The 16101-nt window shown below is 42.2% G+C and overlaps 1 protein-coding gene across 1 annotated transcript in view; it reads left to right on the top strand.

Annotated features, from left to right (window-relative positions):
* The first annotated feature begins 212 nt into the window (after positions 1-212).
* The window catches only part of GAS6 (growth arrest specific 6), a 39864-nt gene continuing 23975 nt past the window's right edge, over positions 213-16101 (top strand). The window contains exons 1-4 of the mRNA XM_015638645.1: positions 213-324; positions 678-844; positions 14377-14401; positions 15198-15260. Coding sequence (XP_015494131.1) covers positions 255-324; positions 678-844; positions 14377-14401; positions 15198-15260 — 325 coding nt within the window. The 5' untranslated portion in view covers positions 213-254. The remainder of the gene's footprint in view (positions 325-677; positions 845-14376; positions 14402-15197; positions 15261-16101) is intronic.

Genomic DNA, 16101 nt, shown 5'->3' with positions numbered 1-16101 from the left:
GGGCCGGGCCGGCGGCCGCTCCGCCGCGAGGTGTGTCCCAGCGCGGCTCGGCGCTGCCTTCTGAGGATTGGGCAGGGCGGGCGAGCGGCTCCGCGGCTCCCCCGCCGGGCTCCGCCGCTCCCCCGCCGGGCTCCGTCGCCGCGCTCCCGCACGAGCAGCGTGCTCGCCGCCCTCGCCGCTCCCGCTCCGCTCCCGCCGCGCCGCCAGCGCCCGGCCCCGGCCCCCGCCCCGGCCCCGGCCACCGCCGCATCGTGATGCCGCATCCCGCGGTGCCCCTCGGGGCCGCGCTGCTGCTCGTCCTGCTGGCTGCGGACTCCTCGCAGAGTGAGTACCGCGGGGGGATTCGTCCCTCCGCACACGCCGCCGAGCATCCCCCGCCGCCCTGCGGGTGCGCGGCTGCGGGCTGTGCCGCCGGAGCGGGCTGCGGGGCGGGGGGATGCGGAGCGGGAGCGGCTGCGGGGGGTCAGGGGGACGCGGGTGAGGCCGAGGGCACCCACGGGCGGCTCCCCGAGCAGGGAGAGCGCTCGGTGCCCCCCGCAGGGGCGGTCTGGGGCGCGGGGTGGGGGTCGGGGGATCCGGGGCGACCAGGCGGGCTCAGCTGTTCACCGCTGCCTGCCCTTCCTCCTGCTCCTCTCCTCCTCCTCGTCCTGCTCCTGGCCTCCCCCTCGGCTGCCCAGCCGTGCTGCTGCGAGCCCCGGAAGCTGCCCAGTTCCTGCGGCAGAGGCAGCGGCGAGCCTACCAGATCTTCGAGGAGACCAAGCAAGGACACCTGGAGAGGGAGTGCGTGGAGGAGCACTGCAGCAAGGAGGAGGCCCGGGAGGTGTTTGAGAATGACCCAGAGACGGTAAGGACGCAGAGCCGCCGCGGAGATTTGGGGGGGTGTCCGGCTCTGCGCTCCCGCCCACCCTATATCCGCGGCTGGATGCCAGCTACCGGCACAGCTGGGAAAGGCATCGGGAGGAGGAGGACCCAGGGCCATTGGGTGAATGACTGGAAGACACACTGGTGCTCAGCCTGAACAAGGGCGGTGTCAGGGCTGTGCAGTCAGGCGCGCCTCGGTGAGCGGGGTCTGGGTGAGCAGCCCAGCCTGGCACCGGCTGGCAGGACTGTCTCTGGAGAGTGGAAGGATCCTGTTCACCCATGGTTTAAAGCCATGAAGCAAGACCAGTGCATCATAATGATACAGCTTCTCTGTCTGGATACTTTACCATCCCTGCTCTTCGCTCAAACTTCCCATCCCTGATGTATTTAAAATCCCTGTAGTGTTGCAGCATCTGTCACAATTGGGCTTCTCAGAATGTTCTAACTGTGTCTTAAATCCCTGGGGGCCAGTTCAGCTTGGTCAACGCCTTAGAATCAGTAGGTTCGGGACCTGTCACTACAGCAGGAGAGCACATACATGGGAAGTACTGCTGTACTTCTAACACTGTGGATTCACACAGTTGCAGACTGCACACTGCATGCAGAGCTGTCTTTTCCAGTCTTATCAAGGCTGACTTTCACTTCAGTCTTCCCACTTCAAGCAGCATGTGGATGCTTTACTAAGCTTGGCTTACTCCTCCAGTCACTTTACACCTCCTCTCAACACTGTTTTGGATAGGCTCTTCTCATTGCAAAGACTATCTGGCATTGATTTAGTAGTGGGAAGTGGATTTTCTTGGTGTTCAAACCGAAGCTCAGTTCTGCACAGCATGTTCCTGTTAATGGTATGATGCTCCAGGGAGAAGATAGGACAGAGAGGGAGAGAGAGCAAGCGAGCACGTGTGTGTGTACACAGAGACACAAACCACAGGCGAGGGAGGGACTCGGCAGAGGAGATGTTTTATGCTTCAGTAAGGCAAGTCTTGACATGTGTGCCTCATTAGCAGCCTCAGCACTGGATAGACAGTGCAGTAGCTTGCTGTCACAAGGCAGTAGTAAGTACAGCAAAAGCAAAAGAGATTTTTGGCAATCTTTATTTTCAAGATTAATATGGAACGCTTTCCCAGGCGGCGTTTAATGTTACAGCTTTTATGTGTATGTGTAGTCACACCTGCATGTGTTTGCTTCTGTTCTGCAAAAACGGAGCTACTTCAGAATGTGGATAACTGTAATGGGGTGAGAGTGGCTGGCACAACTTCTTCCATATTCTTGTTGAGTACTATAACTTTAAACTCGATGTAAATATTCATTGCACAGCAGTGACTACAGGGAAAGCTACGATGAGTGTGATTTTGTAGCCTTCTGGAACAAAGGTGATCTAAGGTCACTACTTTACTAGCTGGCTGCTGGCCAAGAAAGTAGCCAAAGGCAATGCATTGATAGATCAGTTTAAGGGTAGAATAGTGTACAAATATGTCAGGAGTTTTTAACAGTGTTGGGTACTGATTTTTGTAAATTGTAAAGAGTACACAGTTCTCCTACTGAAATGACAATAGTGAAACAATTCTGGTTTAAAATATTTTCACATATAATATAAATTCTTTAAGATACCCTCATACTTTGTGTGTTTTGTAGGACAGTGCTGGCTTTCTGTCATTGCAAGTGATTTTGATTTTTTTGGTGCCCTTCCTTTGCTATTTCTGCTAGGTTTCACTCCATTCTGAGAACCTGAAGAAAGGTTGGATGGATTTCTAATGTCCGTGCCCCCTAACATGTCCTTCTACACCAGGACACTTACATCTGCAGTAACATAAGATCCTACCCTTTTTTAACACAAACCTACCAAGAGCTTTGAAGTTTCTTTTTAAGTGGAGTATGCCCTACTTCTTGCTTTACTTTGCTTCAATTTGATTGAGAAGCAAGTGTGCAGTAATAAATCAGGAGGATTTATGACCCTTCCTGTCCCTTTTGCAATCAGTATGTGACATGAAAGCAGCAGCTACTGTTCAGTAGCAGCTTTCTAATGCGTGGTGGCAGAGGTTATGTATGGGGGCTGTTGCTGCTCTGCACTGGAAGACTTCACTGTTTTGTAATGCATAGGTGACTACTCCTCCAGCAGCACCTGTGGATTTCATGGACAGAGTATTAACTCACAATGGAAGTGTATTTTAATCAGCAGGGAGTTGTTGTGCTGTCATTTCACTGATGCCGTGCTGTACATCCAGTCCTAGTGACTGACAGAAGAAGGGAGCTAGTTGAGACAGACCTGATTTAGGAAAGCCAAAAGCTGTTGTAAACAACACCAAGCTTTTTGAAGAACTACAGTAACTGCAGTTATGCTTCAGCATATTGCCAGGCTGCAGCTATCCATGCTGGTAAAGTGAGCTTTTACTGACCAGGGAAGTGTAGAGATTTCTGTTGGCAGAAGATGATTCCTTGTAGTTTAGGGCTGAAATTTCTACATATGCCTGCTGAACCTGGTCACAGGGATTAACTACCTAGGTTGTAGCAGAAAGAAACGGCTACAGCATTTGTTTGCTACAGCAAAAAAAACCCCTTGTGAGCCTATGCAGGCAAGCCATGACAAACTCAGCAGTGCAGTCTGTCCTGTTGCATCTCCCAGGTTTTAGGCTTTAAAGCACCAGCTGAGCATCTGTGAAGGCATTTGGCTGTTTTCTGTCCCATGGGAACAGGTCTTGCAGCCTTGACAACTGAAAGTTAGGTTCAGATTAGTTAATCAGTCGTGATGCTTCTTGGGTCAGCCTCAAGGAAGGCTTGTGATGTCAGACCAAAAGTGTTGTCCCTCTTCCCTTTTCCCCTCCATTAGATGCTAATGAAATGTATGAGTCTTCCTTACCAACCTTGCCATTCTTGACTATCCTGTGGTTGTGTGAGGAGAATTTCAAGGCCTAATTTCAAGACCTAAAGATGTGATAGGAAATTGCATTTACTGATTCAATAAAACAGTTCCAGAAGTTGAGGTAAGATGAAGCAAGGCTGTGATGTAGCTCACGTGATGCTTCCCAGGTAAAGCCATATCTCTATGCAGCCAATTGTAACATCTAGCCAAGAATTTTACAGAAAGATACCTATTTCCTGGGCAGATCAATAAATGAAATAGTGTCACATACCTGTACCAGAGCACCCTTTTTCTGTGTCTTCCATTGTTTCAGTGCTCAGCTTTTCAAAGCAACATCTGCAGGCAGTCAGCAGAAGATGCACATTCTCTGAAACCTGAATGTGGGTTTTTTCACATGTGGGATTACTGACATCAGCTGCTAAGAATAGTGTATCAGGCGGGGCCCAAGAGCCATTCATGTGCAGGGCAGTGCAGCTTTTGTCTTCTATGTTACGGAAAATATAAATATCAGCTCGCTCAGACTAGAGGAAGGAAGATCAATTGAAACAGTTTTAGATTGTTTTTTTGTTTGTTTTTTTTTAAGAGGCAGGACAAAACTCAGTCTGTGCCACTTGTATGACTATACATGGTAAAAGCAAGTAGTCTGGATTAATGAGTCTTGCAGCTTACCTTTTTTATGAAGCTGATTATAACATCCTTAAACATTGCTGCAGAATTCTGGGGTGGTTCCTGTTTCATAATTTCATTTATGCTAGAGGTGCCAAACAGAAAAATTTAAAGATAATATGGTGGTAATAAAAAGGAGGATAGAAAACATCTTGATGGGAGGTATGCAGACTGTTTCTAAATGTGATCTATTCAAAATATATGCTAAGTGTGATAGATGGGATGAAGTTGCAAAATATCTTGGATACAGAGATAAGAATGTTATCTTATTTAAGATGTTGACAAGGCCTTATAAAAGCAGCACTGCAGAAATATTTGACCTTGGTATGCAGTCAAGGTATTACAGCTTGTTAAGTGACTGATAAACTACTCTGGAATTTGGTTGACCAGTCCTAAAAATCTGGCCATCCAAGCATGTAAAACAAAGGGCAGAAGGGAGTGTAGATCCTGATCTTCTCAGAAACATTGTATTTCACTGAAGAAGAAAGTGTCCTTGTGCAAGGAGTTTTTCTGTTTTAAAAGGCTCAGCATAGGGAAGACACTTGAATGCAGCCTCTTATCCTTTGGTACCATAGTAGAGCATCTGTCCCTGCACATCTTGCTTGTTGTTGTTACTGCTGAAGAATTCCTGCCCTTCCTGCAGCTCACCATTGAAATTACTGTGCTGAATGCATTGAAAACTGTTAGGCACACCAGAAACGCTGATGTAGGTCAGCCTGGCCACCTGTGTTTACTGTTTATGGATTTGGCCCTCAGCAGAGCCCTGTGGAAAGCCAGCTGGTTTCCATGTGCGTGCAGAACGGACATCTGATTCATAGGCAGACACGTGAAAATTCTGGTTTTTGAAGGACTTGCATCCAAAATATTATTAAAATCTACTGCTTGTCAGATACACAAAACACTGGCAGACAATCACAGCGTAACTTAGGACTGAAGAAGAATCTACTTCTCTCTCCCACTCATGGCAAGGACAGCAGTGACACCAGACCAAGTTTTTGGGGGCTTTTAACAATCTTCTCTTGAAAATTACTGATCCTAACTAAACATCCAGTAATGTCAGCATTCTTTCTGCAAGGCTGGGTTTATTGAGAAGCTGAGATGCAGATGAAGCAATGAATAGGGTGTGATAAGGGTCAGTTTGATTGGTTTTCAGTGTGTTGATGGCTCACTTGGTTTTATTTTTTATGTGTACCATTATATGATGTCTTGATAACACAGATGAGCTTCATCCATGGACTAGGGTCATCCAATCTTCATTCTGATCTTTTAGGAGGCATGCTTGTCAGGCAATGTTTAGATGTTATTTCTAAGAATAACAATGTAGAGACACACTTGTAAATATTAATCAGGAAAGCATGAAGGCGTGTAGAGGGAAGAAAGGAGCTACTGGGAGAATAAAGCAGTGTAAAATTTCTTCAAGTAATTTAGTGAATGTTGTGTAGTCTAGACATGAAAAATACTGGTATCATCTTTAGATACAGATGTCATCATCCCTGTATAGAATATTCCTTCCTAGATCCAGGCAAGAATCTGGTTTTCTTTGCTGTGACAGTTCTTCTCAATATACTGATTTGTTTTGACATTTTGGCAGAGCATGGAGAAAGGGCTAGATTAATAGCTGGTATTAATTTCTTTATCTCTTCTTATTGGTGCAGAGAAAGAGTTATTGAAAACTCTGTGCTGATGCTTTAACCTTCTTGGACTCAGTACATGGAAGAATGGATTCCCAGGCACAGTGGTACCTGCTTAATAGCTTTTGAGAAAGAAAATATGGGAATATTTATTCCCTGTCTGCCTTAGGAAGTAGGTTATGCATTTATTGACTAAATGCTGATTTTTCAAAAGTTATTGAGAAGAGTGAGCCAAGTTTGCTTTTCGTGGAAGCAGACACAACTTCATCAGCTCTGCTGGACTCATACCTACCTCATCTGTATCAGTTTCCACTCACAGGACAGCATCCCAAAAATTCAGAATAGACTGGAAATACTGACACAGCACATCACAGAAGAAGTATACTCTAAATGGCCTGTGCAGCAGGAGGGAAGGAGCAAGAGAAGACAAAAGGGACCAGTATTATGCTGAGGGGCTGTTTGAAGATAGGGTGGAGAAAGGTGCTAAGAATGACAAACTGAAGTGGGGGATTTATACTGGTTTCAAAATGGATGATAATGAAAAAAGTGATGAAGTTAGGGTAAGTCAGTTTTCTAGAGCAGTACAATAAGTTTTATGTAAATACGTGAGAGGGGAATAAAGACAATTAAAATTTAAGAAAACAGTTTTGTGGCCATGAGCTCATTTAATTTTATTTTTTTTTTATTATAAAAAAAAGGAGCAGCCTACTGGGAATTAATACAATTTTTTAGTGCAGCTGCCTAAGAATCAGGTAAGACAAACATGAATGTGTATAAATTGGCAGCTGTGATTGATATGTGTTCCATACTCTGAGTGAGCTTCATGAATTACAAGCAGTCACTTTCCATTAAGTATGAAGAATAAGGATGGAGGCACTACCACAGATTAAGAAGAAACTGAGAAGTAACAGAGCAACAAGGTTTACTTCTCCCCTCACATTACTTTTCAAGCTTTGGTTTCACACTGGGGATTCAGCTGAATCAAGCAGAGATAAGCAACTCCTTTACCTGTTCTTTTCACCCTTCTTGCACAGCAATTTGGGTGACTGCATGGACCAATTAAACTAACTTAACCTAAAGAAAAGTAACCTGCAGAGAAAAATGGTAATTTTTGCAGCTGGATCCATTCCCCAGTCCAGTGGGGACTGACACAATGGAAAGGACAGCCTGAGGTTAGTATGGGAAAGACAGGTGCTGGAATAGAAACACAAATGGTTGTCACAGCTCAGCCTGTCAAAGCAATGAATGAACAACCAGGCCTTGGAGAATCTGATTGAAGTTTTTCAGCATGTGTCCCTTCTGTATCTTTGCTTTCATCACAGTTTTGTTACATCTGCTCTTCTATAGGTTCCCCATGCATGGACATCTGTGAGGAAATTTACTTATTTTTACTTATACTCCTTTGAGCACCAGCAGTGGGAGCTAGAAGAAGAGCAAAGTTGGGAAGTAAGGAGGATACCCAGGGAGGGGAATAAGTGTTGGTGTTGTCTTCACTCTACATACCTGCCAGGAAGAAGGGTACATAAATGAAGAGATAAATGGAGAACGGGTCTTGCTTGCACTGCCCAGAAACACATGCACCAGGAAAGCTACCATATTTGGCTGATTCCTGGAAAAGGGAGTCCTAGTTCAATTCCAGAAAATATTTAGGACATGAACAGAAAAGCAAAAGTTACTTAATTTTTAAAGTAATGAACAGGGAAGTATGAGATCAGATTCTGTCACAAAGGCCTGGTGTCATCTAAGATGTCGCTTCCCTATTCTTTATTTGCCTGTGCCCTCTGAATCCAAATCCTTAAATGCCTTAGTGTGATTGAGTGCTGTTAGTATGAGTTGCAACCTCTGCAGATAAACAAGAGCCAAAGAAACAGTGTGATTACATTATTCAGGAGGGGAAAAACTTTAGGGATAAAATGTCACAAAACCTATGAGAAATCGTAGATATTTAAATCATGTTTGGTGGGATATATGACATGTTCTGTTTCAACTATGGCTAAAATAATTACAGAGTGAATATAATGTTGTTGGAGAGACAGCCTTTTACTTATGCTATGTGTTTTGTCAGATTCTGTTTTCCTGAATTTGACTAAACTATCTGAGTGTTAGTTTACCCACATACAAATACTGTAACTCTTGCAACAAGGAAGGATTCAAACAAGCAACATTGAGTGAAAATTTGTCATCAAATTGAGACCTTGCACATTATTGCAGCTGGAGGTAAAGTAGCCTTTCAGTTCTGAAGCAGTGGAGGAAACCTCAAGACATTTGTGATCAGATTTCTGCCAGAATAACTTAGAAGCACATGCAACCAATTGGAATCACACTACAAATTATTGTTGAAGTATTTGGCATCAGTTATATCAATTTCACTGTTCACTGTCTAATCAAACCCTGCCTCAGGCCACCTGTAGAAATCATATCCCTGTGCCCCCTGCATCTTCACAAAATGTGAAGTTATCTGTGACATATGCCAACTTTTTTTTTGTATTTCCTTTCAGTATTTTTTTTATCCCCTTTAATTGTGCATTCCAGTAATTGGTGGGTATTTCCTCATTGCAGAGAAACAATTTTTGCTGAAGTGGCACCTCAGTAAGTTGTTGGGAAACAGTCTTGCTGTCCAGAACAGAGCAAAGGAAGTTATGACAATAGAGGGGTTTTATTTCAGACTTAAGGATTCTGCAGAGGTACCTAGTCTCTATGGAAGATGTCATGCTGGAGAGTATGGTCCTGAATGCTTTTATTTTGGAAAGTTCAGCAGCTTGGTAGAAGGGGAAATCCCAGTCTTTGTGCACCTGAATAGCTGGACAGTGTGGATACTTGACAAATGGACAAAAAACCTAAAAACTACCCTAAGCAGCTGTAACTTGGGTGGTAGGAGATGAGACTTGGAGGCTGCTTTTGGATTCTAATGTGACCTACTTGCTTCTCTAATGCCTCAATTGCCAAATTGTGGAGAGAGCTTCTCTTTGCTCTTCATATAGAGAGTACAGATTGCCACAAAGCAAAATAGGAAGGAAATTAACCTGGCTGAGTGATGGATTCCTCATGATGAAAAGAAGAGCTTGTTCAGGCAACATGGCATTCATTTGAGCATAAATTCTATAGCTACTGGTTCTACATATTTAAAATTCTGAATTGCAGAACTGCTTAATGCCCTGATATAGGTGGAAGGGCCCAACTGTGCAGTGTGAGATTTGCTATGCACCTAAAGTCTAGGGATGAGATTTTGAAAAAAGGAGAACAGTTCTTGAGTATTAGTGAGATTTGCATTCTCAGGCTGTAACAGTTAAAAACTGGCAAAGACTGAGTTATAGCCAATTATGGCTGGTAGCAGTAATTTCTTCAAGGATAATGCAAGCCCATAGTGTGGAAACATGAAGAACATTTATAAATGAGGTCTGGCCATGTCCAAGACAAACATTCAGCCCTGAAGGAAAGAGGAAAAGGGAGAGTCATTATATGGAAATAAGGAAAGGGCATAATGTGGGAGTTGTTGCTACTCTCTTAGTTGTAACTAGGTAACTAAGAAAGTGCTTTTTTAGAAATCACCATTGCTAACACAAGCCAGTGAAATGCTCCAGTGCTAGTGGCAGTAGTCTGCAGTGACAGAATCACAGAGTGGTTGAGGTTGGCAGGCACCTCTGGAGGCCTTTTGGTCCCTCCTTGCCCAAGCAGGGCCACCAAGAGCCAGATGTCCAGAAACACAAGCAACCTTCCTATAAACTACGCCTTTTATTTGTGGCCTCTAGAGCTCAAACATGATTTTCATTAGATTCCGTGCCTTACAGTCTTACCTGACCTGGCACTCAAGCAAAATAAACAGAAGCAGTAAGCAGGCCTTTTTTCTGAGGTCTCCAGTGTTACCAATTACTTTCAAGTAAAGCAACAGTGAGAACATTTTCCTGGTGTCGACAGGGTCATTGTTATGTTTTCAGAAGGGCTATTTTTATACAGTGACTCATGTTAACGCCTGTTCTGATTTGGTGTTTTTCCATCTTCTCTAAAAATGCAGCAGGGCTAATGCATACCCAGTGTAATTACACAAACTTCTGGATTGTACCACTATGGACTTTGGCCATGGAGTTGAAAATAGATGGTGACCCCAGTCACAATGTAGGTTTCCTTTGGCAGGGAGGCTAGGTGTTTCTTCCCCTTCCACTCCACAGTGTGAATGTTGCTGTTCTCCTCAGTTGTTTCAATGCGAGGTGTTGTGGGGGTGGCCCCAGAGAAACTGCTCTTATCATTTGGAGGGAAAAAATCCAAACTCATAAAAATGAGCAAGCTAGAGTTTTGGGGGTTGTTTCCTTGGGTTAGCTTTTTTGAGGACACTTTTAGAATTACACTCTCCTAGGTATACAGACTAAGTGTTGAGTGGCTGTTTTATCAGGGTAATAGTAAACTTTAGCTGCAGGTGGGAGAGGAGAACCTTAGCCCCATGAACAGAATTCTTATGCCCATGTTTGGTGCTGCTCTGCCTTGAAACAAAAGCATGCATTTTTGTTTCCACAACAGTGTTGCACTTAGATCTTGCAACACTGTTGTGCAAGCAAATAATTGCATTTCATGCATCAGAAGACTTACTTCTAGCATGTACATATATTTGTGTGAAAGGGTTGGGGGCTGTAGAGCTTAAATCTTTTCTATTAATGCACAGCTCTGTCTCCTGGGCAGCAAGAGAAAGGTCTGTGGAACTGAGCTGAAACAAGCAAGCCAGGACCTGCCTGGAGACTGGCCTGATGCCGTGCTTTCCACCTCACTGAAAGGGTGGAGATGTGCAGATGTCAGGCACTTCCCAGTCTCTCCTGTTTCTTCCTCTTTACCTGAGATCTCTGCTGAGCTGTACTTTGGGTGGCACATGGCATGTAACTCATGGGTGAGCTACAGCTCTGGTGTCTAGCTCCACTACGTGTTTGACCTGTAGTGGCAGCAGATAAAAGATGTCATTTACAAAAGGATCATTCAGGGCACCACAGGCTGCCAGTGTCCTTGACTATTGTAGCTTCTTCTATCCCAGCCATAATGCTTGATACGTGGAAACCAGACAGACAGAAAGTTTGGTGGGTCACAAAGGAGAGGTGGAAATACATTGAAGTTTTCTTGGTGGGAGCAGTCAGCGATGTTGGAATTCTTGAAGCCACATTTGTGATGTTTGACCTCTTCTGGAGGTGGGAGCTTCTGCAGCCTTTGTCTTCCTTTTGCCTGCACTGGGACATTACTTCTGGACAGGTGGGTTAGAGAGCTTGGTGAGGTCAGCATCTGCACAGCAGCCTGTCCAGAGGATGTTTATGTCCAACATGATTTTTTTTTATTGCTTTTTATTTAAAAAGCCAATTGCTCCTGCTTTTATTGTAATTAGGAAGCAAATCTAAAGGGGAAGGCCTGACCACACTTAAATGTTGACCTTTTTTGTAAGAATCTGAGCTGAAAATTTAACACTTACATAATTCTGTGGTGATTTTTGCCACCCTAGTGGTAACAGTTAAATAACTTCCTGTGTTTTGATCCTGTGAACAGTGTGTGACTTTCTGGATGGTGAGAAGTTTATTGAGCCTGAAATTGAAGGTGGCTTGTTGAGAAATCAGAAAAATAGTAACAGAGAATCTTTGCCAACTCGTCCTTAGCAAGTCTCAAAGCATTTCTTTTGGCATTTTTGTAGAATCCTGAAAATACAATTGAGGATTTCTAGTAGAGAGAAGGTTAGTTGCACACTTTTAACAGGGACCTAACCCTGCATAGGATTTTCATTTTCATTGACATCTGGGGGTCATTAAGCCTTAGTACATCACAGGTACTAAGTACCTTAGTACATCATAGATATCTATGAAAAAATATTGAAGGGTTGAGTGCTCAAGTGAGAAATAATCAGTATCTGTATCAGGTTACGTGCAGCTTGAATTTTTAACTGAGAAAATTTCTCATCAGTGTTTTTGAAAAGGGACTTCAGTTTAAGCAGGTTCATTTTCTTGAGGTGTAAGATCTCATTCTTCATTCTTCTTTTCTCTGAATGTAAATACATTGTCATTGTATTTACAGAAGCCAACTGTAAGAAAAATTGAGTATGGAAAAAATTAAAAGCTAAACATACAAGAATAAATGATGTTAGAACTTGTGAACATGTGTCTTTATTTTAGAATGATAGTATCAGCAGGTTCTGTAAACCTGGAGAAGTGCTACTGATCAGCAAGTGCTTTTGTATAACATAAGCAAATGAGAAAGACAGGGAAAGAAGAGTTAAATTTCTATTAATAGCCTCCTGTTTAAATCACTTGGCTGCATACTTTGTGGAATGAAGCTTGGGGTGGTACAATACCTTGAAGTTTCACTTATCTGCTGTTCAACTGGCATTGAATCAATACACAGTCAGTTTGAATTTGGAAGTTACTTTTACAAAAGTAAATTCTATACCACTTTTCTAGCACTCAACTCATTCATCAGAGGTCAAGGAGAAAATGCCTTTGCCACCACTGACATGGAGCAATTAGGCTGATAGCCTTGAATATGAAAGCTCCTATTTATTGTCCTGTGAGTGCCAAAACAGTTGTTCTTGCCAGAGTCTGGATTATCCTGTTGGTGGTTAAATACATCTGCACATTCTTGTGAAGTCCATGGAATAAAGGGGAAATAATGAAATAAATGTTTGGAATATTTTATTACATGCCCCTATCTTTTTCTCCTCAAGTGCTGGTTGAAGTTCAGTTTGTGGTTATAGCACAAATGGGCACACATCTAAATGCTTAGACTGCTTAGTTTTGTTTTTATTTTGACTGCATTTTTTGACTTGTCTTTTCCAAACTAAACCTTAAAAAAAAAAAAATAAAAAGGGAGGGAACAAGGACCATAGTGGGTTCTGAGCTCATCACTACATTTCAAGCTGAAGAAATGTTTCAAAGCTCAACCCCAAAAGATGCCAAGCATATCGCTCTCATGTCAGAATTGAAAATTAACATAAGTTGCTGCTTCTAAGTCTTTGATGATGCTTTCATAATTTAGGCTGGTGCATTTCAATAACTGGAGCATATTTGCCAGAAGCAATTGATTCTTCTGGTAAATGACAGCAGCATCATTGATTGCACTGGAGAGTCCAGATCAGACTGAATCATGGTGTGTGCCTGTCTCTGTTGTTTATACATACCTGTATAGATCCAATCCAAGCATCTGCGGTAAAAGAGAAGATAAAATAGTTTCTTCTCTTGCACATTGTATAGACCAATTAAATTTTGTCGAATACAGGGTATTTATTGTCCTAATGTCACTGAAGATAGTGTTATATGGAAATTACTCCTCTTACATAAAAGATAATTATACTGTGCATATGCTTTCATAGTTCGCTGAAAAGTGGTTTATTTAAACAAATAAAAATTAAGCACTGATACAATTCATAAGTTTTCCTCATTCAATGCCCAAATTACCATTTCAAAAGCACTTGAATTAGTGACTTATATATTATGAAAACCAGCATGAAGCTGGGAAAAAAGTGCTTATTTCCTGGCCATGAAGTTTTGTATTTTGTTAATAATGTGATGCAATTGTCAGCTTTAGCCAATCTCCCATTCTTCCATGCAGCACAACTGCATTTTTCTGCTGTTTCCCTATGTTGGTGCAAGCAGCCCTATGACTTGCAAGGCCTCACCAGGCTGGCTGTTCTACCATGCAAGGTTAGAGTCACAGCACATCAGCAAAATGATGCTGCTCTCACTGTATGGCTACACTTTGTTGATGGAAAGTAGGGAACAGTAATGCGTGACCATGTAGCACGGGAGAAATGGCAATGTCCTTTGCAGTCTGGTTTTAGAGTCATGGGTATCAATTTTTCCCTCTCTTGCAAAGTGTCATTGCTCCCTTCTTTGAGTATCCAGGATGTGATGTGTGGGTGGAACAGCAATGGGCACTGTTTGAGTTGCAGGGTGCTCCTTGCAAGAGCAAAAGGTACTTTTTCTAGTGGCTGTGGTGTTCATGTGCTGGCCATGGCATCAGCAGAATGCCTTTGAGGAGGCACAGGGTGACTCCACCATCCTGTACCCTTCCCTCTAGGGTTTTGCCCCTAGATTCCAATTCCTTTCCCTATCTCATGCCATTAGCAGCTTTATCTCTTGGAGGGTGTATTCATGCTCAAGCACTGACCGGATTAGCTGACATCAAAAAATACATTGAGATGAGCTAATGTTCTTTTTTCCTTTTCAAATGACATAATACATGTATAATACTGTGCTGCTTCTGGTTCTGAATAAAAGGAAATTAGGTATTTGGAACTGTTAAACAAAACCACTAAAGTAACAGGAGCTCTTAAATAGCATGACAATAGAAGCAAATATGATTCAGTAAATCTTTGCTTTTGTTTTTTTTTTTTCCCTTCTACAGGAATATTTTTACCCGAAATACTTAGGTGAGTTGCAGCTTTTATTTTCACTTTGTGGGAGTGCTGGTATATGCCTTACACTGCAGTTTGTCACAGCTGAAGTCTCTGCTAAGTCTCACAGCTGAAGTCTCTGCTAAGTCTCTGCAATAAACATGTATTGCTAGCTTTTCAGATAGACTTTATGTTCCTTATTGTACTTTGAGGTGTGTGTTTTTATTTACACCTAAATTTGCAGAGAGAGATGCTTTCTGTGTTTTCTCCATGTTAAAATCTTGATGTTGCATATATACCTGTGACTTGCAGTGTTATGACATAATTTGTAGTTTTCTACCTTTTCCCCATTTTAATTAAGTTAGTTATTAACTAATCTCCTTTAAAAAAAAAGAAAAAAAAGGTGCCTGATTGAACTACTCTTATTCTATTGACTATATCATAGCCATGGCATCATACTGTTTTCTATTAGTGTTTAACATGTTGTACTTTAGATCACAAATGCCACAGTGGGAAAAAAAACATGTGCTTTTCAGATATTTTAAGAAGTTCCATTGGTCAAATTGGAGTAGTTACCACAGTTTTAGAATTGTAGTAGTGCCTTGTTAAGTGATCATCCTCTTCAAATGGCTTTTAACTGCTGTACATCAAAGTGAAAAGATTTTAATGAACTTCAGAATTTTAAGGCATCTGGGAGATGATAATATAGATTTTTTAAGGATAGATTTTGCACCCACCTTCCAAATCCTTGCAGGCCAGGTATCATTTTGTGTGCTTTGAACAGCTGTCCCTTACCACAGTAACAATAACAATTTCATTTTCTGTTTTTCAGCTTGTATTACGAAATATGGGTCTCCATATACAAGAAATCCAGATTTCCTCACATGTGTTCATAGTAAGCATTTTTGGTTGTTATATTGTAGTTAAATGTTCTCTCTTTCTACCTGAAGGTGTGGAACTAGCTCAGCCATCTCTATTTTTGGTAATATTTCAATACTGCTCTTCCTGTTCTCCAGGCTTAAGACTCTATATCACTAAACAAAATTTTTCCTATTTTATAACCTAATGCCATCTTGCTGTCATGTTTTAGTGCTTTGATATTTTATGGTGCAAGTTTCTTTCCCACCAGTTTCCCAAGGTTTGAATAATATGAGAAGCAAGAGGGACAAGAAATAGGAGGTACCATAAGGCTGTACACTATGTTTGGCCCCTCGTTTTCTGTTCCTTTGAATGCTAGCTTTGGTTCCTCAAGGAACCTCAAGAAAAGTTTAAAGTCAAATCAGGCTTGTGTCAGCCTTCTTTACATTAAGAGAACAGGTTCATGTATTATGCGACTGTGTTTGAATATTGCTACCTTTAAAACCTCAAATCAGTTTGGAAGCCAAACTGATAACGTTGTAGAGGGTGAAGGGTTTTTTGTCCTTCACTAGTACTAGATAAGAGAATTTAATGAATTCTTCTAATACCTTTCTAGTTGCCTTTTGAAGCTTAGCAGTGCTAAAGGTAGAAAACTGCATAAGTATTCTAAATATGTCCAGTGAGCTGTTCAAATATGGTAAAAAAATAGATGTATGTACATTTATTTTCTTTTTAGCCCTGGGTTTCAGCCTTTTATTGTGATTTAAGTTTAAATAATTATAAGTTTAATTAATCATGTGTTCATACAAGTGCTTCCAAAGCAGGATCAGTATTTAGTCAACTTTTCACATTTATAAACTGCATTAGAACAACCTTTT

This window comes from Parus major, chromosome 1, assembly GCF_001522545.3.
Source record: "Parus major isolate Abel chromosome 1, Parus_major1.1, whole genome shotgun sequence".
Classification (NCBI taxonomy): domain Eukaryota; kingdom Metazoa; phylum Chordata; class Aves; order Passeriformes; family Paridae; genus Parus; species Parus major.
This window is presented reverse-complemented; position numbering and strand designations above follow the sequence as displayed.